The following is a 26,811-nucleotide window of genomic DNA, read 5'->3' on the forward strand; positions in this document are numbered from 1 at the left end:
CTGCCACAGTACTAAGATCCCATGTTGACAGGCACTTGACATATTTTAGAAAGTTAAAAAAATATTGCTACTATTGGCTGTCTGAGGCTGTCTGAAGGAGCATGGGAGGTAGGGCTGATCATGTGGTCAGAGTGCAGGTGAAAGAATCAGAGGTTTGTGATAAATGCAGTTTATCCTATGGCTATCTCCAATACATACCAACATATAGTACATGTCCTCCAACCCACACTCCAAATACATCCTGTGTAATATCTGAACTAAATGCAAACTGTGCTGACCTACTCAAGCACAGTTGGGTAAATGACACAGCTTGAAAGCATCACCGAATTGTGGGTTATGTTTTTGTTTTTTGGTACATTACTAAAAAATGATAGCCATGGAAGAATATAGAGATTACTGACAAAATTAGAATTCAATGGTGGTTTTATTCTTGACTTGAATGAGAGCTTGACTGGGTCTTAAATGAGAGACTAAACATTGTTTGCAACCAGGCACAATAGAGGCAGGTATTGCGCAATCTTCTGCCATTGCAGCCAAATCATAGCCTCATAGCCTGCTATATCCCTACCTACCATTCCAGTCCAGAGCACCTCAGCCAACGTTTTTCCATCAGGCTTGAATTCTGTGAGTGTTTTGTTAGATGGATAAATGCATACGGGGCTTGGATGAGACCAACAAATAAATTGTTCTGCTTGAGACCTGACCCAGAATGTATTTCCAGGTCTTATTGTTTCTATTTAAAGCTCCACAGAATATGCCTTGCCTTTACTATTCATTAAATTCCCTTTGCTCCTCTAGGCATGTTCATCTTACAGCTAAAATGCTTTGTGAAAATATTAGCAAACACTTGAATGAAGAGTGTTTACTAAAGTTATACCAATAACTGAAAGGGAAATGTAATTGCATTTGCTATGACAGATGACACTCCAAATCTAATATTGTAAAGAAAATCCCCCCTCCCCCCAAACTCAAACACAAACCTCCCCTCCCACAACCCCCAAGCTTTAGACTGGACTCAATGTGGCTTCCCTTTTGCACCTGCAGTTATTTGCAAGTGGAATTAATGTCATTTAGACATTTACACCCAATTCAGAAAGCACTTTATCATGTGCTTAACTTTAAGCATATGCTTAGAGTCCCAGGCATTTAAGTGCTGTGTTTTAAATGTTGCCTTACTCCTCAACTGCCTGCAAATCCAAATGATACTAATTACATCTGCAACTAATTGCAGGTGCAAAGCAGGGCCAGCAGTTGACAGGTGCCAGAAAGGGTGACTGTTGTTGAGAAGAGAATCTTGCACCTCTGAGTGAATGCGTTCACCCAGCATGTTGGCTGCTTCCTCTTTATGTTCCCGTTCTTTCCAGTCATGTTCTTCTGGTGCTTGATCCTGTTCTTCCACCAAGTTCTCAGGTTGCCCTGCCTGCTCCATTTCCTCTTCCTCGAGTTCTTTTTTGTGTTCCTCTTCAACTTGGTCCATGTGTTGCTCTTCATCTTCTCCTGCTTCTTGTTGCTCCTGAATATTCAGTTCCTTGTGAGGGTGACCCTCATTTGCTTTTCTGCTCAAATGTAAAGGTTCATCTCCATCTTCTCTTCTCTTGGAATTTATTTCTTCCCTTTCCTGTGGCTTCTCCTTATTCTGGGGTACCTGTGTAAAATGATATATTAATTCCATGATATTTCAGAGATGTCTACGTCTAGAGTTCATGACACTATAAAACATTTGCATGACTTCCATAAAGGCTTAATATTTTATAATGTTCATAAAAGAAAATGTCCACCTGTTTATTATCATCAGCGATTAGGTCTGATAATCACTCAAGGCCTCTTTCATGTAGACCTCAACGTGATCTGAAGTAGCAGCTAGACATCTGTCTACCTATTTGTATGTGTAAACAGAGTCATCTTTATTAATATGAGCATCCGCATTAATTGTTGGCACAAGAGGATACAATTTATTTAGGGCACAAAATTGTGCCTGCAAAAAGTAGTAGTTGCTGAATATCTGACTCATAATTTATACTCAGATTTGGTTATGTTCTAGAAAATGCTAAGGGTGAGATTTCCAACCTTGAACATAATGATCAGCACATTATTCTAAAAATAGAGTCTTATTGAAGTCAGTGATAACTTGTGGAGTAAAATATTACTCCACATGAGTAAAGGTGGCATAAATCAGCTGTGTTCTACAATAAAAATTAAGGCCCAGATTCTAATACACTTACTCGTGCTGAGTAGAATTTCACTCAATAACTAGAACTGATGGGCTTACTTCTGGAGTAAGGCACTACTCAATGTGAACATGGGTATCAAAATCTATTCCTTGGATCTATGCAACTAAAAAATGACAATAACATAAAATAACAACCCACTTTTAATCTAAAATGAAGCCCAAAATATTTATCTTCCAGTTTAAAAAAAAAGTGTTTTATTTTTAGGCTTAGCAGAATTCAATTTTTATTTTTTATCATGGTAATGGATAATATTGATGCTTATTTTAAAGCATTTTTTTCAATTTTTATCAATATTTATTAAATTTTCACATTTGCACAAAATGTGGGGTTTCACACAATTATTTAATGACAGTAGATGCTGAGGTTCAAGAAGTTAAAGCTGTAGAACAGTTAAAACACAAATTGTTAACATCATACGTCAAAATATGTCAAAAGTAAATATGTTTAAATCAAGTTCTCAGGCAAAGAAAAATGTTGCTTATCTGTAAATTTTGATGTTCATATTACTGATATATAAATCTAATTCCTCCGAGCCTATTTGTTTTGATTCAGAAATATTTATTCTCAACTTGCAGAGACACATGTCAAATAAGAGCTCACCCCCAGATTTTACATGTGAACCTGCACTTTTCTTTTCATGTAGCTAAAAATGTTTGAATTGTAAAATATTGAAAAGGTACATTCAGTTTTCTTCAGAATTTGTGTTTCAACCAAAACAATCGGGCAAATTCAACACTAATTGAATCTGCATTTTTCATCCAAAAAAGACTTTTGTCCAAAAAATTTCATCAACCCCTTGTTGAAAATCATCAGGGAAAAAAATTGCTGCAGCAGTCAATGATTTTCACCTCTTTTTGCTCTTCAGCTGCATTTGTCTCATGCGGTGGGAGGTCACTATTTGGAGGTGTTGCTCCTGCCGCTGCCGCTTCCTGTGGAACATTTGGCTGCTCTAACTTTTCAGGTTGTCGAAAACTTGGCATTTTGTTGAGTGTGTCCTTCAGTTGTTTATATTCTTCTACCTGGGACTAAAATTGAAATATACCCATTGTACTACACCAGACAAGCGTGTTATTAAAATACACACTCACTCCGGAGTGAGTTTGTTGGCAAAATGGGTACACAGAATCACTCAACATGCACAGCAGATCAAACATCAAGATTTTAAGACTGGTTGCTTCCATGCATTAGATAGCCGTGATTTAATACATATTCATCAATCACAGTGAACATGCAAATACAAACCACGCAGGAAAATCCCTACAGTACAGAGATGGCGATTAGTTTTTCATGCCAGGCAGAAGAAGAGCTGAAGGGAATGATTAAATTTTCTTTGCACACTTTAAAATGAAAGAAACAGAGTGCCATGGATTGTTTCTCATCTGCTCAGTAGCAAGAGATGCAATTCTTTTTAGAAACAGTAATCAAGTTTAAAAAAAAAAAAGTCACAAGTGATTAAAAATTCTCAGCTATCTTCAACCTTTAGATAATTATTACGAATAGACAAGAGTCAAGAGAAAATATTATGGGAGAAAAAAGATCAATCAAGCTGGAGCAACTTTAATGGAAAACAACAAATAAAGTAACAACGCTTCCACTGGTGGAAGGGAGTGAGTGGGAAGGGAAAAGATAAATTTAGAGCTGCTAAACATCCCTTCAGTAAGTAAGATGTCAGGGATCCACTTCTTTGCAACTGCACTGATGTTTTTCAGGCCAATGGAAGATCTGTTCACTTTCAGCAAGCTACCCATGCTGGACGTTCAGGCAGGATTGGGAAACTTTTCACAAGCCACTTCCCCATAAAGCAGGTGTACAAGAAAAAACCATTCAACTCAGAAAGCAGGGTATTTTCAGAAGGGGCATCTTTCATAACCAATTACATCTATCAAATACACGAAAGGTAGTGCCTAGCACTGCAGCTTACCATTTACATATAACCCCTCCACCTTCTCCTGTTCCACTTCCCCTCTCCTTGTGTTAAGGTTTATAACTCTGTGGGAAAACATTTAACACTATTTGGAGCTAAAACTTGCCACGCAATCACTCAGCTTTAAACAACTCTTAAAAATCGCTCAAAGCACTCTTTCTTGTTGGAGGGCAAAGAGTGGGTTCTAAAGGCATCAGATTCTCTGTTACTCTTGTGAGGAACTACTGATTGGGAGTAAATAAAATGAAATGCTTCAAGTTATTATTTTGGTAAAAACGCCAACATTTTTTTTGGTGATTTAAAAAAATAAATAAATCCAAATGAAGGTTTAGCAATTGGCTACAGTACACTCCCAGTGACTGTGTAGGTCCCTTGGTGTACTCAATATAATATCATAACAATCAATAGTACATCAGACAAACATGATGCATCATATCATATCAATGTATAATATTGATACAAAACAAAATCCACAGTGCTACAGATTGACATGATGCAGTATGTGATGATAGGTCCAAAGTTAGACGCACCTCAAAGCATCTTCAAAACACTATGGCATTGATTAAAATGGACAGGCCTAAAAGCAAAGCAGAATGTGAAGTAATTACAAGTCTGGCTTTTCTGGAGGGAGGTCTCACTTTCTCTGTGTCCCCCTCCTCTGCTTGATTCATGGGAGTCTCTGACTATGCATTTTACAGAAAAGATTAAAGACAATGTTAACTACAGTCCCTAGATAAAACTGGAATTAAGGGTCTTAAACATAAAAGGTTATCCTTGAATCTAAATTTCCTTTCCCCTTACTGGCCATATAGAGAGATTACTATATACAGGATATTCTTAACAGTGTTCTCCGTTCCTCCAATTCAGGACTCAAAGGTTGATGCTATACTCCACTACACTCCACAAATCATTCCAGGCTAAAAGTTGTCAGCCAAGGTCTTAGCCTAAAGGGAATTAATATTGGCATGAAAATAGAGTTTATAATATATATTAACGTTTCTGGCTCTTTGAGCTATAGAAATCCACATAAGTGGTGGTACTTTAAAGATTCAAGTCACAAATATTAGTGTAGTGTTGACTGCTGACATTATCCATCCTTTTAAATATCTACCATATGTCCAACAATGATAGGGTGCCTTTTTGAATGGTTTGTCTGAGTAGTACTGCTGTGAATCCTTTCTTCAGCAGGTTTGCAAGAAAAGCAATGCAAACTGTGTTAAGTATCGCCTGTTGATTTCAGAGAATTCACAAGATGTATGAGTACGCTGTTTAATAAGATGAGTGTAACATTATGTATGTGGACAGATAAAGTCTAAAGAAAAGCAAGTGTAGGTTTTGTGTTTAAGGGGACGAACCATAGCCCAGCGTAATCAATGAAAAGTTTCCTATTGGCTTCAGTAGACTTTGGCTTAGGCCCTAGGTGGGATTACAGGAGACCTATTTTTGAAGAGTTTAGCAAACAGACCCCTGGACTTTAGCCGATAGTGGAAGAAAGATTATTGCCTGCTACTTTGAAAAATTGGCTTCCAGCACATATTGCTATCTGAAATGACATGTCTTTACTTTTTTCAGTCTATGAAATCCAATTATGGAAGAACATCAAAACACTGGCCTGTCCATTAGTATATAACCTACCTTCAACAGCAAACAGAATTTAGGAAGGAACACTCAATCCTGTAGCTCCCACTCAAGATTCCAAAGATTTTTATAGTATTTTTTTTACATACACTAGATTCCTGTTTTCCTTCCTGATCCACTCTCTTGCCATACTAATCTAAAGGTAGGCACTACCATCCTAGCTTCCCCCAGAACTTTGCTTTTCATCATTATCCTCCTTGATCTTTTGGTAATAGTTTTCCCAAGATAAGCAGCAGACCTATACCTCACTATTGGGACATGTGGCTACTACTGGAATAGCTGGCTGGCTGTGTAATTTGCTATCAAGGTACTAGCTCTTTATCTTGTATATACAATTTTTTTAAACTTGTTAATGCTCCTCCTTTTTAGTGTCTCCAAAGCCCATGTGGTGTTCTATGTTCCTCCATGCACACTCTCTCTACTGCACCAGCTAGTCCTTTACACTCCACCTGCTTTGTTATGCTAGCATACACAAAGCTAGACCACATTGGCTTTTTAAGTGAACCAGTTCTTTAAATGTGATGTGTTCTCAAGTGTCAGAGCCCTGACACCTTGAGTTAACCAAAGTTCTATAGGAGAAAGAGAAAGAAAGGAAAGCCTTCTGCAGTCTATCATACTTGGAAAGATACCACTCTTATCAGTAATTCATATGCTCAGTTGGACCTATAATGGAGCTGTCAAAGACCAAAACAATTATTTAATTTGCTATAATTTCAAATTTAGCAGCAGCACTTTCAAGGCATGCATTTTCCCCTGAGTGTGTAGCAAGGTGTTAACTGCAGATTCCCATGCAAAAAGCTGCATGCATAAGATTACAGTCAGTTGAGGTAAGATAAAAAAGTTCCAGGAAGATTAAACAGATCTCATAAAAAGGAGATCTGATATTCTGTTTTCCTTTCTGACCTGTGCAGCAGCTAGTGCACTCTTGTGGTCTTCCAATGTCACTACAAGCTGGTCATGTTGGGAGAGTAAATTCTTATGCTGTTGCTACACAAAAAAGAAGAATGTTACGTGTTTCATATCGTTCTGGATTGCACCAGGTTAACCTTAAATTGAAATATATCCCCACAGACCTTTCAAACTTAAAAATCCTAACTGGGAATAACACGCACTTTGATTTTTTTAATGCGTGTTTAATATGGAGTTCAATATCAGAGTGGTAGCAGCAAACACCAAATTTAAAGCCAGAGTTTTGTAACCACAGTTGAAAGTTGGAGCAGATGTGGAGAGATAGAACCTGAAATGGAATACACTTCAATATTAACATTATTTACCAAAAGACAAATGACCGTTTATTAAGAAACCTTTCCTTTTGCAAATAAAACAAAACAGAATTTTAAAAGCCCACCAATCTTATATACAGGGCCATTTCAAAACCATGCTGGATCATTTTATTCTTCCTCTGATCCCATCTTTGTATTCACCATCATTCTTTTAGCATTGTAGAATAGCTAAAGTATAGTTGGCAAGAAATAAGTAATATATTTTAGTCATGTTTTTCAGAAAAGTTAAACATTTCCATCATAACCTACCTCCAAGTTGTTGAAATAATGGCAAAGCATTTCACATACACTAGGAGGAGGGTCTATTTCTAGGGAACAGAAACCAACCTTGACATCTTGTAGCTGGGTATGAATATCTTGGTGTGCTTTTCTCAGCTGTCTATTCTCCTCTCGCAAATTATACAGAGATTCTATTAAAAACAAAACAGAATGCAAAGACTGAACTCATTCAGATTTATGCTTTCGTAATTTTAATATCACAAGTTTTAAAGTATTTGCTCCTAAATACTATTAAAGCCTAATTCAAGATGATGTACAAAATAAGGATTATTATATAAATTGCATAAAATACCACATAACTGCAGTGGTAAAATACATGAGATCAGTGCACAGAGATCAAAGGAGCTTGTGTTGACATTAATGTGTTGCTCTCATCCCTATACAAAAACACACCCTTAAACTTTCAAGGTCAAGTTCATTAAATCCAATTCATCAGTTCCTAGATTAAATGTATTTGTGTATGACCATACTCTCATTTCCTGGCTGAGAGCAGGGTCTAGTGGTATGTCCTATATTTAGGAGGGGGGACTGCAAACAGCAGAAGCTTCAGCCAGGATCCTGGATGCTATGCTCGGACTCTAACAGAGTAATAACCCCCTAGCCATCACCTCTCTCCAGGCTGTATTTGGAGTCTGGAAATTTTCTCCCCTAAGACTCAGCAGTTTAATTAGAAGCAGTGACCAGAACTCAAAAGGGATGGAAGTGTGGGATGGAACTGGAAAGTGTGGTAGAAGAGGAGTGGATGCTACCACTAAGAAGGAAAGCAGCAGCATGCCAAATCCAGCCTTCTGCTTCAGGGTTCTGTATGGGTTGGCACCTCTGATTTGCTTTGAGCCACCTCAGGAGCTAGGAAGCTGGGATCTTTCTCCCATCTCTTAGGCAGCTTCAAAGCTGGTGAGTGTGTTGGTGGGGCATGGGAGGGTGTGGCAATAGCCCGCTACTTTAGGAAGAATATGAGTCCAACCTTTTGTTCTATGCCATTTATATTCTAAGATCCTCCTGACACGAAATGGGACACTTAGAGAAAAATAAGTTATGCTTCAAAGTACTTTACATACTAACTAATTAGTTCTCACATCATCCTTGTGAGGTAGATAAATATCCTTATTTTAGAGAAAAATATTATAATATTTTACAGACAGGGAAAATGAGGTAAAGAATGTGACGTCACTTCACCAAGGGCTCATAGTTAAACTGACAACAGAACTAGCAACTGTGTTTTCATCAGATGTTGGTTGTTTAAGAAAGAGATCCAAAATCAGGCCCAATTTTCCCAGTTTTGAATGTGGAGGGAGGTTCAGAGCTGGGCATTTGAATCCAGCCCCCAACATTTGAAATGTTTCAGGGCCAGGATTCCTGCCCTATCTGTAATCAAGATAGAGTCAAAAAAGCAAAACATACGCTAGTTGGAAGTCTCTCAAAAGGTCCCAGAAATACAGGATTGAGAAGCCCAGAGATATGAATGGCAAAACTCAGTAGCAAGAACATGTAAACTGACTGGTAAAGGAGCAAATGCTGAGTGAGCATGAATGATGACCTGTTATGCTCACTGTGTGTGAGTGCGCATTTACACGCATGCCCAACTCCACTCTCAGTCACACACACCAGTATTGATTTCTACGTTTAAAAAGCAGTGGCAGGTGAAGAGTTTTAAGCTGTGTAGCATGACTGAGTCAGGCTGCATATACCCTTTAGCTTGGAGAGTTCCTGCTCTTTCTCTTCTTGTATTTGTACAGATTTCTGCTTGTGATCGCTGAATGTTCTTCTAAAGTCTTCTCCTTGTTTTCGGTGTTCCTCCTCGAGGTCTGCATGCTGTTTCTTTAGTTCTTCATGTTGACTCTGCAAATGCCAAATTGAACACTGGAAGGAGTTCTGCACCTGCATATCTGGCTATTATCATCTTTGGCAATTTGTTAAATCAGATGAATAGCAAGCATTCATAACAAGAAGTTTATTATTCAAAGCTTGTACACTACAGTTCCTACTCAACACAAAATTGCCTCTGTGCCTCTGTAGCTCCCTGTTCCAGGGACTTACCATCCCCCTTGGCAGCTGTTATATCCCTCTGAGAGCTGCTGAATACACCTTCTCAGAGGCAGAATCTCACCATTAATAATCTGGATCCACAGCAATATTAGAAGTTAATATTGTCAATGACTTGTCTGCTGCTTCTACAGCCAATATGGAATATTACCGCTATTGGAAACCTCAGAAAACTCTTTACAGCATACTCCCAAAGGTTTCTTCAGATACATGATCCAGCTCCTCTGAGGTCAATGGTTCCGTTGACTTCAGTGGTGCTGCACTGGACTAACAGTTTCCATTAAAAAGACTTGCAATAGCAGAGATATTGCTGTAAATCCAGGGGAACCCTTAAATCTATAATGGTTAATAAAGTTTCTCATAAATATGCATCGAGAGTAACCAGGAAACCATTGGAGCTGGAAAGACTTCAAAAGTGCTGGAAGGATTTAGGAGCACAATTCCCATGATGATTAGCAATGGGACCGTGTTCCTAAATCCTTTAGGCACTTCTGAAAATTTCCCTCAAGCATGGGATTTTCAAAAACACTAATACTCTGTCCTTACTGATGTCAGGGTGAGTTTAACTGATTTCAATGGAGCAGAGTTAGGTCAATGCGGAGCACTTTTTGAAAAATCCCACCCTAAAGCATAAGAGTCTGTGACAATGATTCTAGTTCTTTTGATGTAGTAACCTTAAAGGGTCATGTCATGAAGTACAAGTTTAAAACTAACCTGCATTGTGTTTTCTTTCTTTTCCAAGTAAGAACTTAAAAAAACCCACACAACTTTGGCTAGCTATTGAAATTGCAATCCTACAAATAACCCCACTTTCACTAGCTAAATATGCCATTTAATTTTTTGTAGGCATCTTTTTTTTTTTCCTTCCAGGAATCTTTTGCTATGCATATAACTGCATCTAAGATGAAAAATAACTGAACACCAGAAGGCTATAATTATTAAATTACAAGATATTCTTCTAATACTAAAATATACGGAAGCAGAGCTAGCTACCATTTAAGAAGGGCTATTAATTGTGTACACAGAATTACTTGCCATTGCATATTTTAATGTACATGTTCCCCACTACATATTATATTTGCAACAAGCATAACTGAATAATGCACAAAAGTCCATCTTTTTCAATGGACCTGTGCATAATATCTGCATTGAAGTGATTCCATTTGACCCAAAACAATGGCAAAAGGAGTAGTTATTTGATTGCAGGATCCCAACTATAAAAATTCTTGAAACTATTTCCAGAATTTATGTTAAAGTATTTATTACTTTGGATACTGAGTACAATTTGTAATATGCAAAATCTTTCCAATTTTACCTAGTGGCATGCATGGCAATATCCCCCTCAAATAATTATGTAACTCACCAGAAAACATAGCTATTCAATACATGATGCAATCAGTTTATCCTTAAAGTACATTCATGAAAGGAAAATATCTTTTTGAAACAATATATTGACTCTTAGAGATGGGCCAAGAAAAACTAGTACATTTATTTCCCATATTGCTACCCCCCAAAAGAGAATCTCTCTGGTACCTACCTTCAACATCTGGTGTTGTACATTCAATGTGCTATATCTGCTATTTGAATCTTGCTGAGAAATGAAAATATTAATGTTAATTAGGGACAGCAGAATCTCATATCCTGATGCACTTTCATGTTCCTATTCTTTGTAAAGAATATTATACAGAAGCTATAAACTAGCACTTATAATTCAGCATGGAGCCTACCTGACCTGGTCTCTTTTTGGTTCTGAAATATTTCAGGTATAGCAATTCTGCAATAGGTGCAGTAGTAACGTATTTTTAATTACACTATTATTCCTCCGACTCTTTTCTTCCCACTTTAGACCCAAAATAAACAGCAACATGCTTTCACTTACTATCATTACAAAGAGTTCTTTACAGACCTCAAATATATTTCCAATGACAGTCTCAACTTGCCTCCTGGCAGCTACTGCACAAACCAAACTTTCTTGGGGATTTAAACTTGCCAATCAAAAAACCTGGTTACGAGACTCTGGCTCTGTCCAATAAGAAAAGGACAGGAGCAACAGGATTTATGATACCTTCTTATCTCTGTTTCTCTCCCTATTCAGTTTTCTCCAGTCAAGATTGGCTGATAGGAGACAGCTATTATAAAAAGAGTACCATTAACTTCAGCTACTATAGTATAAGCGGAGGAGTGTTTGTTTTTCCAAAGTAATTCCCTAGAAAGAAACTTCCTCTCTTACTAGATCATTTGGATCTTTCTAACAGGGCGCATTTAACATACACAACAAAAGTGGAATAAGTCAAAGCTATTTCAATTAGGGTTTTGTAAGTCTCTTATCTTTTTGAATGGTTTTAATTACATACCCTATCCTTTCCTTTGTAAATGGAGTAGTGTCGTTATTCTTTGGTACCAATTCTTTAACATTCTATTTTATTTTATTTTTTACTTACCCTTCCTTTATTTAGTGTTTCTTGTGCTTCCAATTTATAAACAAGAAAGTCTAGGAAATAATAAAAAAGGAGACTATTAAAGAAATATTTCACTGACAAAAAAGCTTGGGGGCCAGAGTCTGTAGGTACTCTGTATTCAAAATACCTTCTTGTAAATGGGAATTCCACACACAAAGTAGCTACAAAGTTGGGGAATGTTGCATTTACAGCTTTCCTGAGGAACTATAAAAACTAAGGAAATACTTTGAATTTTAAATCTGATCGTCAAAGTATTTGCATATAAAACTGTTTATGCCAGTACTGTACAAAGTATGGCAAGGCAAGCCTGGGACTACTGGTGGGAAACTAAATGTGTTTCAGAAGTCTTATGTACTACATTTAAAGGCCCAGTAGCACTATTAAAAGGAAAGGGGAAGTTAAATTGTGCATTTTCCTATGAGAAGATAACACTTTAAAATCTTCTTCAGCCACAAGAACACAGGAAAGTCAAAAAGCAAAAAACACAAAAACGCGTCCCACCCCCTTTTCATTGCGAGTTCCTTTGTACTCTTCTTTATTTTCTAATTCTGAAAAAGATGACCTGCCGTTTACAAAACTAATGATTTATTGTTGTCCACTAGGTGGCACCACAAAACCATCTAGGATTTTAGGGCAAGAAAACCCCAAACAGCTTTTAATGCTTTTTAATCTTTTGTATCAAACAAGTTGCTTTAACTGAAGGCCTATGAATCGCCTAACTAGCAGCAACTATTTTTAGGGAGAGTGCAGGGTGGACTTTCATTACCTCATGCCTTAACATTTCAAACAAGTAATTTACACCATGAAAAATAAGTTAGAAAAGTTACCAAAACTATTGTACTCTTAAAACTTTTGCAGAGGGTGGCTTTTTAAAAAGAAAAACATGTATTATTTGCATAATCAAACACAGCATATGTCCAGTACTATATTATTCAAGGACATTTAACTAAGACCCAGATTCACAAATCATCTCTATTCAGGACAGGCGTTTTATGCATGTACTTCACTTTAAACACACAAGTTTCTGAATTGGGGCCTAACTGAATACCTTATGGCATGCATCAAATGGTCATATGCCTTATGGAGTTTTTTTTTTTTTTTATATCCAATAAAAGGACTTGTGCATATATTTATATCATAGAAATTCAATATGCTGTGTCTAGCAACCTGTCTATAGCAGTGGACCTACCAGTGAATTACAGGGATCCATAATTTATAAAATTAACATATATAACTGAGAAAAATGAAAAACAAGATTTTTACCTTCTTTTGCTTTCTTATGTTCAAGCCTTTCCTTCTGTAAAGACTTTTCTAATCTTGACCTGTGCTCATAGACAACTGAAAAGAGAAAGATTTGAACATAGTAATTCATTTTACAGATAATAGAAAGGGGAACAATACATAACAAATAGTATTGGTGCAGAATGCATAAGGACAATCCAAAGTCAGTTATACCAACTGATTTCAGGAGTAGCAGCCGTTTTAGTCTGTATCCGTAAAAAGAACAGGAGTACTTGTGGCACCTTAGAGACTAACAAATTTATTTGAGCATAAGCTTTCGTGGGCTACAGCCCACTTCATCGGATGGCGGGCTGTAGCCCACGAAAGCTTATGCTCAAATAAATTTGTTAGTCTCTAAGGTGCCACAAGTACACCTGTTCTTTATACCAACTGAGAATCTGGTCCTTAAACTTTAGTCCTAGCCATTTAAACTTTTATTTATTACTTAAATTCGGTTTGTGCTATATCTCTTTCTATCTGTGGCAAGTGAGTTATACACTCAATTTGTTTATAACTGTAGCAAGTGAGTTATACACTCAAATTAGACCTACCAGTTTATCTTTATTTCTTTGGTATGTATGTGTGAATTTTGCCATATTTCCAATCTCTTCTGTCTTGCTTGTGAAAAAGACAAATGAAATATTCAAAAATCCTGCTTAGAGTTCCTCAAGACCAGAATTCTTGGAGCATTCCACTTGCTCCCAAGAAGGGAATAGGCAGGTAAGGTAGTAGGGCAGATGAGAAAGGCGGAATAGTGCAGTGGTTGGCGGGTTAGCCTTGAAGTTGGGAGACTTGGGTTCAGTTCTCTGCTCTGCCACAGACATATTGTATGACCTTGGGAAAGTCACTTAGTTGCTCTGTGTCTCAGTTTCCCATCTGTAAAATTAGGATAATAGTACTTCCATACCTCAGTAAGGATAACTACATTGAAGACTCAAGTACGGGGAGGCCATATAAGTACCTCATAGTAGATTCAGACATAAACAATGTCTGATACAAATAATCTCTTCTTTCTATCTCAGCCCCCAGCTGAGTGGGACATCTTGTATAGAATCTGATTGTCTTTTGGATGCCCACTCTCAGCAAATACATGGTGCTGATGTCTGAATCCACTTTGTTTCAGAATACGTGGTCCCTGTCATCCTTCAAAGTAATACTAACTCAGAGAACCTATCTCATTTTTTTTTTCAGATTATCAGTCCAAGTATGAAAATTCCTAATTCAGGAGAGCATCTCAGTTCAGGAAGGGAATCTAAGCTCCACTGATTTCAATGGGATTTAAACCTATGAGTAAATTTAAGCATGTCCTTAAGTACTTTCTTGAATAGAGGTCAAAACTTCTAAACTGCTTTTCACAGGTTATATTAATTATTGCCCTAGTGGCAATTAAACACTTTAGTTAAAGATATCATTTCAACCCAAATCTATATGTGTGGATTTTTTTTCAATCCTCAGTTGTTACAAGTAATACCTACAGTTACTGTAACTAAAATGAGATACAATTTTATCTCCATTTTTTCCAGTTTGTTTACTTTGTATATCTAAAGCATTTTGTTTGAGTCAGCTTTGCTTTTTCCGCTCGATAGTCAGTTATTTGCATGGGTTTTGCACAGAGCAACTGGGATGAGAAAAATATTTAAAACAGGAAAATATGATTTGTAAAAACCACAAAAATTGTTGCATGGTCTCAGACATACGTAGTTGCTGAAATCACTTTTACTTATTTAAATTGACTGGATTGGATATGATGCTATCTTTTTATCCTCTATTTACTTGTTATTGTAAAAAGTGAGTAGGGTTACCATACGTCCGGGGGCGCAGGGTCCGGAGGCATGGGGGCTGCCCGAAGCCGGTAGCGCTCGGGCAGCTCGGCTCTTAAACAGAGCTGAAGAGTCAGGGGGGGAGCACAGCAGCCGGAGCCCGGGAGGGGAAGTGCCCGGCCGGGGGCGCAGGGTCCGGAGGCATGGGGGCTGCCCAAAGCCCGAGCGCTACCGGCTTCACGGTTTGCCGGGCAGCCCTTTTCGCGTGGCTGGGAGGGAGGAGGGGGAATGCGGGGCGCTCAGGGGAGGGGGCGGAGTTAGGGCAAGGACTTTGGGGAAGGGGTGGGGTTGGGGCGGGGCCAGGGTGGGAAAGGGGTGGGGCCAGGGCCCCGTGGAGTGTCCTCTTTTTTTATTTTTTAAATATGGTAACCCTAAAAGTGAGGCATATAGAGCTTTGCTTATATAAGCAAGTAGTGTAAGACAATACATAATCAGATGCTGCTTTGGGTATCAGCAGCAAAATTTATTTACCTCAAGTGACAATAAACCAGCATCAAGACAAATCAATATATGTATTGTTTGGGGCTGTAAAACGATCTAAAAAAATTAATCACGAGATTTAAAAAAATTGTTGTGATTAATCGCAATTTTAATTGCACTATTAAACAATAATACAACACCATTTATTTAAATATTTTTGGATGTTTTCATCTATACTGATTTCAGTTACAACTCAGAATACAGTGCTGATGATGGGTTCTGCTCAATAACGATCCAAAGAAGTGCAGACCTATGCACATTCATTTAAATCATTTGAGTCAGATGCCACCAACAGAAGGTTGATTTTCTTTTTTGGTGGTTTGGGCTCTGTAGTTTCCACATCGGAGTATTGCTCTTTTAAGACTTCTGACAACATGTTGCACACCTTGTACCTCTCAAGATTTTGAAAGGCATGTCAGATTCTAAAAGCTTGGGTTGAGTACTGTAGCTATCTTTAGAAATCATATATTGGTTACTCCTGGGGGAATTCTGTGCCAAAAAATCCCAAATTCTGTACCAGAAATGAAAAATTCTGCATATTTTATTTGTCAAAATAATGCAATATAATCACATCAGTTTCACTTATTGTGGTAATTTATTTAAACTACCATACAGAAAAAAAATCACAATAACTGTTTAGCATTTCCTAAACATATGATGGTTATGTTACAAATACACCTCTACCCCGATATAACGCTGTCCTCGAGAGCCAAAAAATCTTACCGCATTATAGGTGAAACCGTGTTATATCGAACTTGCTTTGATCCGCTGGAGCGCGCAGCCCTGCCCCCCCGGAACATTGCTTTACCGCGTTATATCCGAATTCGTGTTATATCGGGTCGCGTTATATCGGGGTAGAGATGTACTTGGTCACCAAGACCCTGCATTCCATTTGTAATCCTGGATTTTCATTTAAATTACATTAAATTTTATTTTGGTGTTAGGTGTTCTGTAAAGTAGAATGTCGCTTTAAATTGCTCAGACTTTCACACATGAAAGTCATACAGTTTTGCTAGTTATTGTCCTGCATTTTTTTTTTAAATGGATAAGTAAAATAGATCCTGAGCTGTAGTCTAACCCCCTTGTGCCTCTCTGGCTCAGGAAAAAAAAGCAAGAATGCACATAGACTTCCTAGCTGAGGATTCCGTTACTGTCATTTACAATAAGACTCCTTTATGCCACTCTGGCAAGGTAAACGAACCTTCATTGACTGGGAATAATTATAAGAATAAGAATGGGAACAATTAACTAACAATGGGAACATTAGCAGCCTGCTTAGTTGTTACATTTCTGCTCTACCACAGGGACAGAGCCTGCTTCACACAGCCCTACGCCGCCAAGCCTGGGATGCAGCAAGTACAACTGCAAGCGAGAGGGACAGAGTGAGTCTCCCTCACTTGTTCGCACACAGACAGGCACCCAGATGCACGCACCCATGGCCAGCCTCCCCCCGCGGTGATCTGCGATCTGCTGCCGGCTGCTCCCAGCAGATGCGCCCGGGCTGCTGCAGAAGGGGTGTGTGTTCCCCACAGATTTCTTGGCTCCCCCATTTTTCTGACGGGGAGCCAAGAAATCTATGGAAGGTATGAATTCTGCGCCCGCACAGGGGCGCAGAAATCCCCCAGGAGTAATTGGTATCTTCTTTGCGTCTTGTCAAATCTGCAGTGAAAGTGTTCTTAAATCAAACAACATGTGCTGGGTCGTCATCCAAGACTACTATAACATGAAATATATTACAGAATACAGGTAAAACCATGGAGCAGGAGACATACAATTCTTCCCTAAGGAGTTCAGTCACAAATTTAATTAACACATTATTTTTAATGAGTGACATCAACATGAAAGCATGTCCTCTTGAATGGTGGACAAAGCACGAAGGGGCATATGAATGTTTAGCATATCTGGCATGTAAATACCTTGCAACACCGGCTACAACAGTGTCATACGAGTACCTGTTCTCACTTTCAGGTGACATTGTAAATAAGAAGCAGGCAGCATTATCTCCCATAAATGTAAACAAACTTGTTTGTATTAATGATTGGCTGAACAAGAAGTAGGACTGAGTGAACCTGTAGGCTCTAATGTTTTAGATTTGTTTTGTTTTTGAGTGCAGTTATGTAAAAAAATAAAAATAAAAATCTACATTTGTAAGTTGCACTTTCACAATAAAGAGATCGCACTACAGTACTTGTATGAGATGAATTGAAAAATATATGTATTTTTTTACAGTGCAAATATTTATAATAAAAATATAAAGTGATCACTGTATACATGGTATTCTGTGTTGTAATTGAAATCAATATATTTGAAAGTGTAGAAACACATCCAAAAATATTTATAATAAATTTAAACTGGTATTCTATTATTATTTAACAGTGCGATTAAAACAGTGGTTAATTGCAACTATTTTTTTTAATCTAGTTAATTTATTTTGCATTAATCAATTGAATTTACTGTGATTGACAGCCCTAGTGCTAAATGCATTCAGTGTTACAGTCGTTCAATCAACTGTCCTGGAACTGCATGTTTCCCTACACTAGTTAAAGAAATTGGCGGCCCTAAAAAATAACTGTTGTCCTCTGAGGTTTGTTTGAATTCATCTGCAGTCAGCCATGTGTATGCATGATGGGACAGATATAATCCTTGAGGGGGCCATTTAGGGATCTGAGGCAAAAATCTGTCTTTGAGCAGGGGGTTGGACTAGATGACCGCCTGAGGTCCCTTCCAACCCTGATATTCTATGAATCTATATGGAGGAATGGTTAATCACAATATTACTGAATTCCAAAAGATTCAACAATAAGTATTGGTTGGATTCCGGCTGGTGGTGGTGATAGGATATTATTCCTAGTCTATATATTCAGATTAGTTATCTATAACACATTGTAGTTTTCAGACTCCATTTCACTGGTGGTATCATCAAGGCCAGTAAAAAAGATGATTTTTCTTTCAGAGAAATTACATAACCAGTGTTCAATTTTTTTATTCTCTGAAACATTATCTAATAACGGAAAAGAAAGGAAAATATTGATCAATTTACTCAACCAGATATGTCCCAGTATATTACAACAAGTAAAATATTTACTTTTGACCTTGTAATTTCAAATCAACACACTTTTTGGTCTAGGCAAAAACACCTGGCATTGTTTATGTTGTGGATTTCTTATTCTGTGCTATGTCATCTAGTTCTTTGGTTAAATCTGAGCTAAGATAATGAATTCTCATTCTTAACTGATGTTTAAGAAATAACTCTTCGGAGTATTCTGGAGGGTGGTTTGTGGTACACACCTGAATGAAAAAAGTTTGCTATATGTTGTTACAGGGTTCTTCCCGCATTTTTCCTCAATGCCCCTCTAAGTGCTTGCAGTAAGCATTTTGCCAGCCAGTTTGACATTGAGTAATAAGCAGCTGATGCAGAGTGTGAGACTGTATTTCCGTAGGAAAACCAAACATTGCTTTGAAACCAACTGAGGTCCATAATCTCTTCAAGCATAAACATATGTGGCAAACATCCTGCAAAAGCCTCAGAAGAGCAGCAAAAGGATGTGTCACATGTCATTTTTGGACTTCTGGAATAATCATCGGCTACCTCTAAATCACTTATTCTTCTTTGCAAAGCTACTATGATGTCTTTGCCAAGGCTTCGTAGCACGCTTCCATAGATGACAATATGATTTGTGGTATGCTTCAGTGAATACTACAGAATTCACACCAACTAATTTCTCTTTCAATATCTTAGTCTAAGTCTGGTCACCAAAAACTACTAATCAAACTTCCTATTCATTATGTTTTGGTGATCTTGTAATTCAGCCAACATCCTAGCATGTGTGCTTTGTGATATTACTGCCCCCATTCTCCACAGTAAACAGTTATGATCTACTGACAACCCATTTTCCTACAAGTAAAAATAAAAAGTTTCACATCCATTTATGGGATTTGTCCAGCCAGAAAGAGAATATCGCATTGCTCTGACACAAACAAGATTTTTCTTAGTGAATAGAAGACTTCTCTTTTTCAGTTATGTGATATCTTGTAGGAAAGAGATTCTAGATACTTAAGATTCAAGTCTTTTCATAGTGTGCACCACATCTTTCCAAAGATGAGCACAAGGACCATCTCCTCTTGTGTTCGTGACTGCATGAGATCCCTGTGGCTAATAAAGCAATTGATTAGATGGAAATTTTACATCAGGGAAGTATTTTGAGTGTATATTTAGCTACCTTGATGCAATAAGGCAGTTTGAAAAAAGGAGGACAGCCAGTATTATGTGACCAGTCAACTTTGCATCACAGGTCACATGCTATGTAATAATTCTACTTCCAATTGTATTTAGACAAGTGAGATAATACCTCTTAAGTATCTATACATCATAATAATATGCTCAATGCCTTGGGTACAGACAGTACACTTGTAAGGAAAAACTGCTCCATCATCAGAAATAATTAACCCTTTTAGAAGCTCAAGACTAGAACTGTGCAAAATGTTTACAATTAAATCAAATGTGTGAAGCCAAATCCAGAGCAGGTTCACTGAAATATTCTAGACAGTTTTTGAATCATGTCCCAGGTTTGCTCAAAACTAGGTCAGTTCTTGACATCATCATCACAATTAGATTTGGGGGAAAATAGCAATTTTGAGGGGCTCTCTTCTCTTTTGAGTTTCAGGTATGAACAAATCCTAAACTCAAACATAATCTCATGATGAAAACCCAGATATATCTGAGATAGAAGGAAAATGTTCACACAAATCCCAGTGAAGTAAAAGTGCAGTTTTACACAGCTGTGCTTAAGACAACTGACCATACTGTGTTGAAAGACTTCTTCCCTTTCCAAACAGTAACTTGCAAGAGTCCTTGCAATTTATGAAACAAATAACTGAAAATTGTAAATTTCCATAAAATGGAAAATGGATTTCCCCGAAGAGTGAAGTAAGTACCAAATGGCATAGTGAACTATGAACAAGAAATATCAAGTAAAGATTTGCATTTTGGCAGTTCTAAGAGTGCTTTGCAGCCTTAAAAATTGTTCTTAATTCCTCTAACATACATTCTGCAGACTCTTTGGCTAGTGATTTATATAGAAGTGTTTACATTTTCGCTTAGAAGCAGGATTGCTAATCAATCCTTGTCACCTACCTCTACATTGCTATACATCCCCTAAAGTCAAGGGCATCAGTCAAGATGAACTAATGTATCAAGAGCCACTGCAACAAAAACAAGCATATAATGAATATTCACAAAGTCATCACCAACTAAGTTTCAGCAGAGAGAAAAATGGAAGAACTGTAGTAATGGTTTCATCTTGGCACTAAAGATTTTGAATATAGAATTACATTGCAAAAGGAGCAGTGCTTGTAACATAGCAACTCATGAGAGAAATTAAAATCCATAATGCTTTTCTCCTTCCATGCTATCAGGAGTGGAAGTAGGCTTTTTAGCAGTCAGAGGCTAAGCCATAACATGATTCTGCAGAAATATTTTTCACTTTACTTCTTCTACTTTGCCTGCTATTGTAACTTCCTCAGCAAACTTTGATTTAAAGAGTGAAAAACAATGAGGTGGGCAGGAAGAAAGGAGATAAAGAATTCAGTGGTTTGGCTCTTAGACCTCACTATTTTATACCTTCAATGCTCCTTTGAAAAACCAATTTAGTTGAGGAAAAAATATGCATGGGGAAAAAATTGACTTTTTACAGGACAAATGTTCAGTTTTGATAGTAATTATGTAACATATTGAACTTTTAGAGCCAAATCCTCAATTGGCATAAATTGGTATATTCTTCTATACCCAGCACTATATTCTAATCTTGTTGGCACCAAGGCTGTAAATCCAGCCTTGTCTGAGAAGCTTTTGAATCTGGACTTCTAGAGAAAGGAGGAGATTACCTAGAGACTAAGCTAATGGTACTCCACTTCTTATGCCACATTTAAACACGTAATCAGAGTCTCTCCTCTGAATCAGGATTGGCATTTCAATAATTGTTTTGGATTCTGATTATGTACAATCTACAAATTACTTATACTCTGTAGTCTTGTCAGAAGATGCTACCCAAAGCCCTGAAAGTCTAAAGCCATACTAGCAGCAAATATAAAGGGACAGAGGTTTCATTAATAGTCCTCATTTGTGACAGAGGCAGAAGTGTAAATAGTATTTGGTCTCAACAAGTTTGAGAATCGCTAGTCCACACTGCATGCCCTTCTCCACACCTCATTTCCCTTTTTTACATTCACAAGTAAAGATACACGTGATTTCTTGGGGGGTCGGGTTTTGAAATATACAAATATAGGATAATTAGAATGTTTGTTTGCTTTAATTAAGAAAGGTTTATTATGTTAATATGGACAAAATGAAGAAGTTGCTCTAAGGAGATCCACAGCCAGAACTGTTGGTAATAAATCAGCAACAGCAAGAGCAGAGATGAGGTAATGTTTTGAGTGTCTCAAATGAGCGAATGTTTCAGAAGCACAAAATGTAACTCCGCAAAGAGCAGGGAAAGACAAGTTAAGAAGATTTGTTTCCTCCCAGTTTATTGACTGTAACAGATTTTTTCCAGGGAAAAATAAATCCATGGCTTTCTAAGTTCTCCAATTAAGAAAGAAATTGTAAAATGTGTTACCACGTTTTCCATACTGTTCTTTTCAGAATTTGGCACAATTGAAGGTTAAGCCTTCCAAGTTTCTATGGTTGCTTTCCTCTGACTTTCCCAACCTCAGCCTCACCTTAGCACACTATGGATCTTATTGATCTTAAGTGGCCCCTATTACCATAGTATCTGAGAACCTCACAATCTTTAGGTATTTATCCTCACAACACCCCTGTGAAGTAGTAAAGTGCTGCCATTCCTATTTTAACAGATGAAGAAGTGAGACCCAGAGAGATTGACTTCTTTGAGATCAACTAGGAAGTGTGTGCCAGAGCAGGGAATTGAACCCACAGTTCCTGAAGATAGCTGGTTGGGAATTTTACAACAAAACAGTTTCAACATAAGCTGCTGTTTTGTCAAACTTGAAATGTTTCGCAGAAGCATTGGTGGCTGGATCAACTTTTGTCAAATCACAGGCAGGTTCGGATGAAAGTCAGGAAAACTGCTTCATGAAAAGAGGTGAAATAACTTACTCCTCCCCTTGAGCAAGTGGGAAACAGAGGAGAAATGGTGACTGAGTCACAATTTGTTGTCTAGTCTGGTTTGCTCCTGGGGCAGAAGGCATGTAGCTACACCCTTAATCAGGGCAGTATGTAAAGTTACAAGCTAGCTCCTACAGTCTAGAGGGTCTAACCCTGTCTTGGCCCAATGTCAAATTTAGTAACTACATTCTGCGTACCTGTTACTTTAATTGGCTACACTATTCGTTCTCCCTTATCCATCTTTGCTGGTGTCATTAATGACTGCTGGATAGTATATCTGAAATGAAGTGCCTGCACATAGATGGAGCTTGTATATGCATAGCTGTTAATTCTATAAAATTACCTGCATAGTTGAAAAAAGGCACCTCAGGAACCCACAGATGACTGTACAGAAGTAAGCAATATAGCCTCAAAGAAAAAAGCCCCAAAGCAGAACCAATAAGGTCATAGAATCATAGGACTGGAAGGAACCTCGAGAGGCCATCTAGTCCAGTTCCCTGCCGAGGGACGTACTGGCCGCCGCTTCCAGCAGCTCCCATTGGCCTGGAGCAGCGAACAGCGGCCGGGGGAGCCGCGATCGGCCGAACCTGCGGACGCGGCAGGTAAACAAACCGTCCCGGCCCACCAGGGTGCTTACCCTGGCGAGCCGCGTGCCAAAGGTTGCCGACCACTGCTCTAATCTGCTCTTAAAAATCTCCAGCAATGGAGATTTCACAACCTCGCTAGGCAATTTATTCCAGTGCTTAACCATCCTGACAGTTAGGAAGTTTTTCCTAATGTCCAACCTAAACCGCCCTTGCTGCAACTTAAGCCCATTGCTTCTTTGTCCTATCCTCAGAGGTTAAGAAGAACAATTCTTCTCCCTCCTTCTTGCAAACTTTTATGTACTTGAAATCTGTTATCATGTCCCCTCTCAGTCTTCTCTTTTCCAGACTAAACAAACCCAGTTTTTTCAATCTTCCCTCATAGGTCATGTTTTCTAGACCCTTGCTCATTTTTGTTGCTCTTCTCTGGGTTTTCTCTAATTTGTCCACAGCTTTCCTGAAATGTGGTGCCCAGAACTGGACACGATACTCCAGTTGAGGTCTAATCAGCGTGGAGTAGAGCAGAAGAATTACTTCTCGTGTCTTGCTAATACATCCCAGAATGATGTTTGCTTTTTTTTTTTTTTTTCCAAACAGTGTTACACTGTTGACTCCTATTAGGCTTGTGGTCCACTATGACCCCCAGATCCCTTTCCGTAGTACTCCTTCCTAGGCTGTCATTTCCCATTTTGTATGTGTGCAACTGATTGTTCCTTCTTAAGTGGATTACTTTGCATTTGTCCTTATTGAATTTCACCCTATTTACTGCAGACCATTTCTCCAGTTTGTCCAGATCATTTTGAATTTTAATCCTATTCTCCAAAGCACTTGTAACCCCTCCCAGCTTGGTATCATCCGCAAACTTTATAAGTGTACTTTCTATGCCATTATCTAAATCATTGATGAAGATATTGAACAGAACCGGACCCAGAACTGATCCCTGCGGGACCTCACTCGTTATGCCCTTCCAGCATGACTGTAAACTACTGATAACTACTCTCTGGGAACAGTTTTCCAACCAGTTATGCACCCATTTTATAATAGCCCCATCTAGGTTCCATTTCCCTAGTTTGTTTATGAGAAGGTAATGCGAGACAGTATCAAAAGCTTTACGGAAGTCAAGATATACCACGTCTACCGCTTCCCCCCATCCACAAGCCTTGTTAACCTAGCAAAGAAAGCTATCAGGTTGGTTTGACGTGATTTGTTCTTGACAAATCCATGCTGACTGTTACTTATCTTATTATCTTCTAGATGTTTGCAAATTGATTGCTTAATTATTTGCTCCATTATCTTTCCGGGTACAGAAGTTAAGCTGACTGGTCTGTAATTCCCTGGGTGGTTCTTATATCCTTTTTTATAGATTGGCACTATATTTGCCCTTTTTCAGTCTTCTGCAATCTCTCCCATCTTCCATGTCTTTTCAAAGATAATCACTAATGGCTCAGATATCTCCTCAGTCAGCTCCTTGAGTATTCTAGGATGCATTTCATCAGACTCTGGTGACCTGAAGACATCTAACTTGTCTAAGTAATTTTTAACTTGTTCTTTTCCTATTTTAGCCTCTGATCCTACCTCATTTTCACTGGCATTCACTATGTTAGATGTCCATTTGCCACCAACCTTCTTGGTGAAAACCAAAACAAAGAAGTCATTAAGCACCTCTACCATTTCCACATTTTCTGTTATTCCCGCCCCCACCCTGTCCTTGGTCTTCCTCTTTCTTCTAATGTATTTGTAGAATGTTTTCTTGTTACCCTTTATGTCTCTAGCTAATTTGATCTCATTTTGTGCTTTGGCCTTTCTAATTTTGTCCCTACATACTTGTGTTATTTGTTTATATTCATCCTTTGTAATTTCACCTAGTTTTCACTTTTTGTAGGACTCTCTTTTGATTTTTAGATCATTGAAGATCTCCTGGTTAAGCCAGGGTGGTCTCTTGCCATACTTCTTATCTTTCCTACGTAGTGGGATAGTTTGCTGTTGTGCCCTTAATAATGTGTCTTTGAAAAACTCCCAACTGTCTTCAATTGTTTTTCCCCTTAGACTTGCTTCCCATAGGATTTTACCTACCAACTCCCTGAGTTTGCTAAAGTCTGCCTTCTTGAAATCCATAAATCCAGTCTTTATTTTGTTGTTCTCCCTCCTCCCATTCCTTAGAATCATGAACTCTATCATTTCATGATCACTTTCACCCAAGGTGCCTTCCACTTTCAAAATTTTCAACCAACTCCTTCCTATTTGTCAAAATCAAATCTAGAACAGCCTCTCCCCTAGTAGCTTTCTCCACCTTCTGAAATAAAAAAATGGTCTCCAATACATTCCAAGAACTTGTTGGATAATCTGTGCCTTGCTGTGTTATTTTCCCAACAGATGTCTGAGTAGTTTAAGTCCCCCATTACCACTAAGTCCTGTACTTTGGATGATTTTATTCGTTTTTAAAGAAAGTCTCATCCACCTCTTCTTCCTGGTTAGGTGGTCTGTAGTAGACCCCTACCATGACATCACCCTTGTTTTTTACCCCTTTTATCCTTACCCAGAGACTTTCAACAAGTCTGTCTCTTATTTCCATCTCTACCTCCGTCCAAGTGTATACATTTATAATATATAATACCTCCTTCCTTTTTTCCCTGCCTGTCCTTCCTGAGCAAGCTGTACCCTTCTATACCAATATTCCAGTCATGCGTATCATCCCACCAGGTCTCTGTGATGCCAACTAGGTCATAGTTGTGTTTATTTACTAGCATTTCAACTGTCAAGGACAGTCAACATGTTTTGTCAATGCAATGGCGAAGGAGGGGGTAGAACGGGAGGCGTTCAATACTCCTTAAATTCATCTCAGACTACAATCTTCTATTTAAAATTTACCATGGGGGGAAAAAAAGGGGGGGGGGAGGAGGGGGACCACATACCATTCTAGCTAAATAACAAGTTCTCAAAAAACTGCTCTGCTGCAATCCCCCTGAACGTTAATTACAACACAGGAGGCAAGTGATCTGATGAAAGAAAGCTTACTTAGCATTCATGACTAGTTCACTCATCTTTACTTTGTACTCATGAAAACGTAATCCATTTTTTTAATTAAAGCCACTCCTGTAGTTTAAAAAAAAACAGTGTTTTCAATATTATATTATCAAGTCTTTTGCAACTACAATACTTCACTTTCTTGGTATGCTAGAAAGAGGATCTGAGAGATGTAAAGTTTGGAACACCCTAACACACTGCTTTACGCATTGAAAAATTAAGTTTACATCTTGGCTGAAAAATATTAAAATCATACAGAATACTAATCAATTATCTTAATGAATATCATGGCTACTGTGCTACATAACTTTCCAAACTGAGCCAGCAGAAAAATCTTCTGTGGTCTAAAAGTAACAGGCAGTAATAATCTTGGCAATACTCAGTATTATTCTCACACAAACTGTGAGAGTTGGACTGAACCAGCAGTATGTGGTAAGCCACACTGGCACTTCTCTGGTAACCCTATCAGTTTCTAACCCTATTGGTTGGAAAGAGAGCCATCCACATGTGAATCAGTGCAGTGCTCTCTTATTTCTTAATTCTGAAGACAGAAAGAAACAATTGTTCTAAGAGACATGAAGTGATCCATTCATATGGTAACTCTTTAGACCAGTGGTTCTCAAAACCGCTCCGCCGCTTGTT

General features: G+C 38.2%; 1 protein-coding gene across 1 annotated transcript in view; it reads right to left on the reverse strand.

The window, feature by feature from the left end:
• Nucleotides 1-26,811, reverse strand: part of GOLIM4 (golgi integral membrane protein 4) — a 64,954-nt gene that overhangs the window by 12,345 nt on the left and 25,798 nt on the right. The window contains exons 2-9 of the mRNA XM_024195599.3: nt 13,121-13,195; nt 11,840-11,889; nt 10,936-10,989; nt 9,044-9,194; nt 7,404-7,486; nt 6,697-6,780; nt 3,080-3,256; nt 1,301-1,645 (exon numbers count right to left, since the gene is read on the reverse strand). Of these exons, the coding sequence (XP_024051367.1) occupies nt 1,301-1,645; nt 3,080-3,256; nt 6,697-6,780; nt 7,404-7,486; nt 9,044-9,194; nt 10,936-10,989; nt 11,840-11,889; nt 13,121-13,195 (1,019 nt within the window). The remainder of the gene's footprint in view (nt 1-1,300; nt 1,646-3,079; nt 3,257-6,696; nt 6,781-7,403; nt 7,487-9,043; nt 9,195-10,935; nt 10,990-11,839; nt 11,890-13,120; nt 13,196-26,811) is intronic.

This window comes from Terrapene carolina, unplaced genomic scaffold (genome assembly GCF_002925995.2).
Source record: "Terrapene carolina triunguis isolate 2854851 unplaced genomic scaffold, T_m_triunguis-2.0 Scaffold88, whole genome shotgun sequence".
Taxonomy (NCBI): Eukaryota; Metazoa; Chordata; order Testudines; family Emydidae; genus Terrapene; species Terrapene triunguis.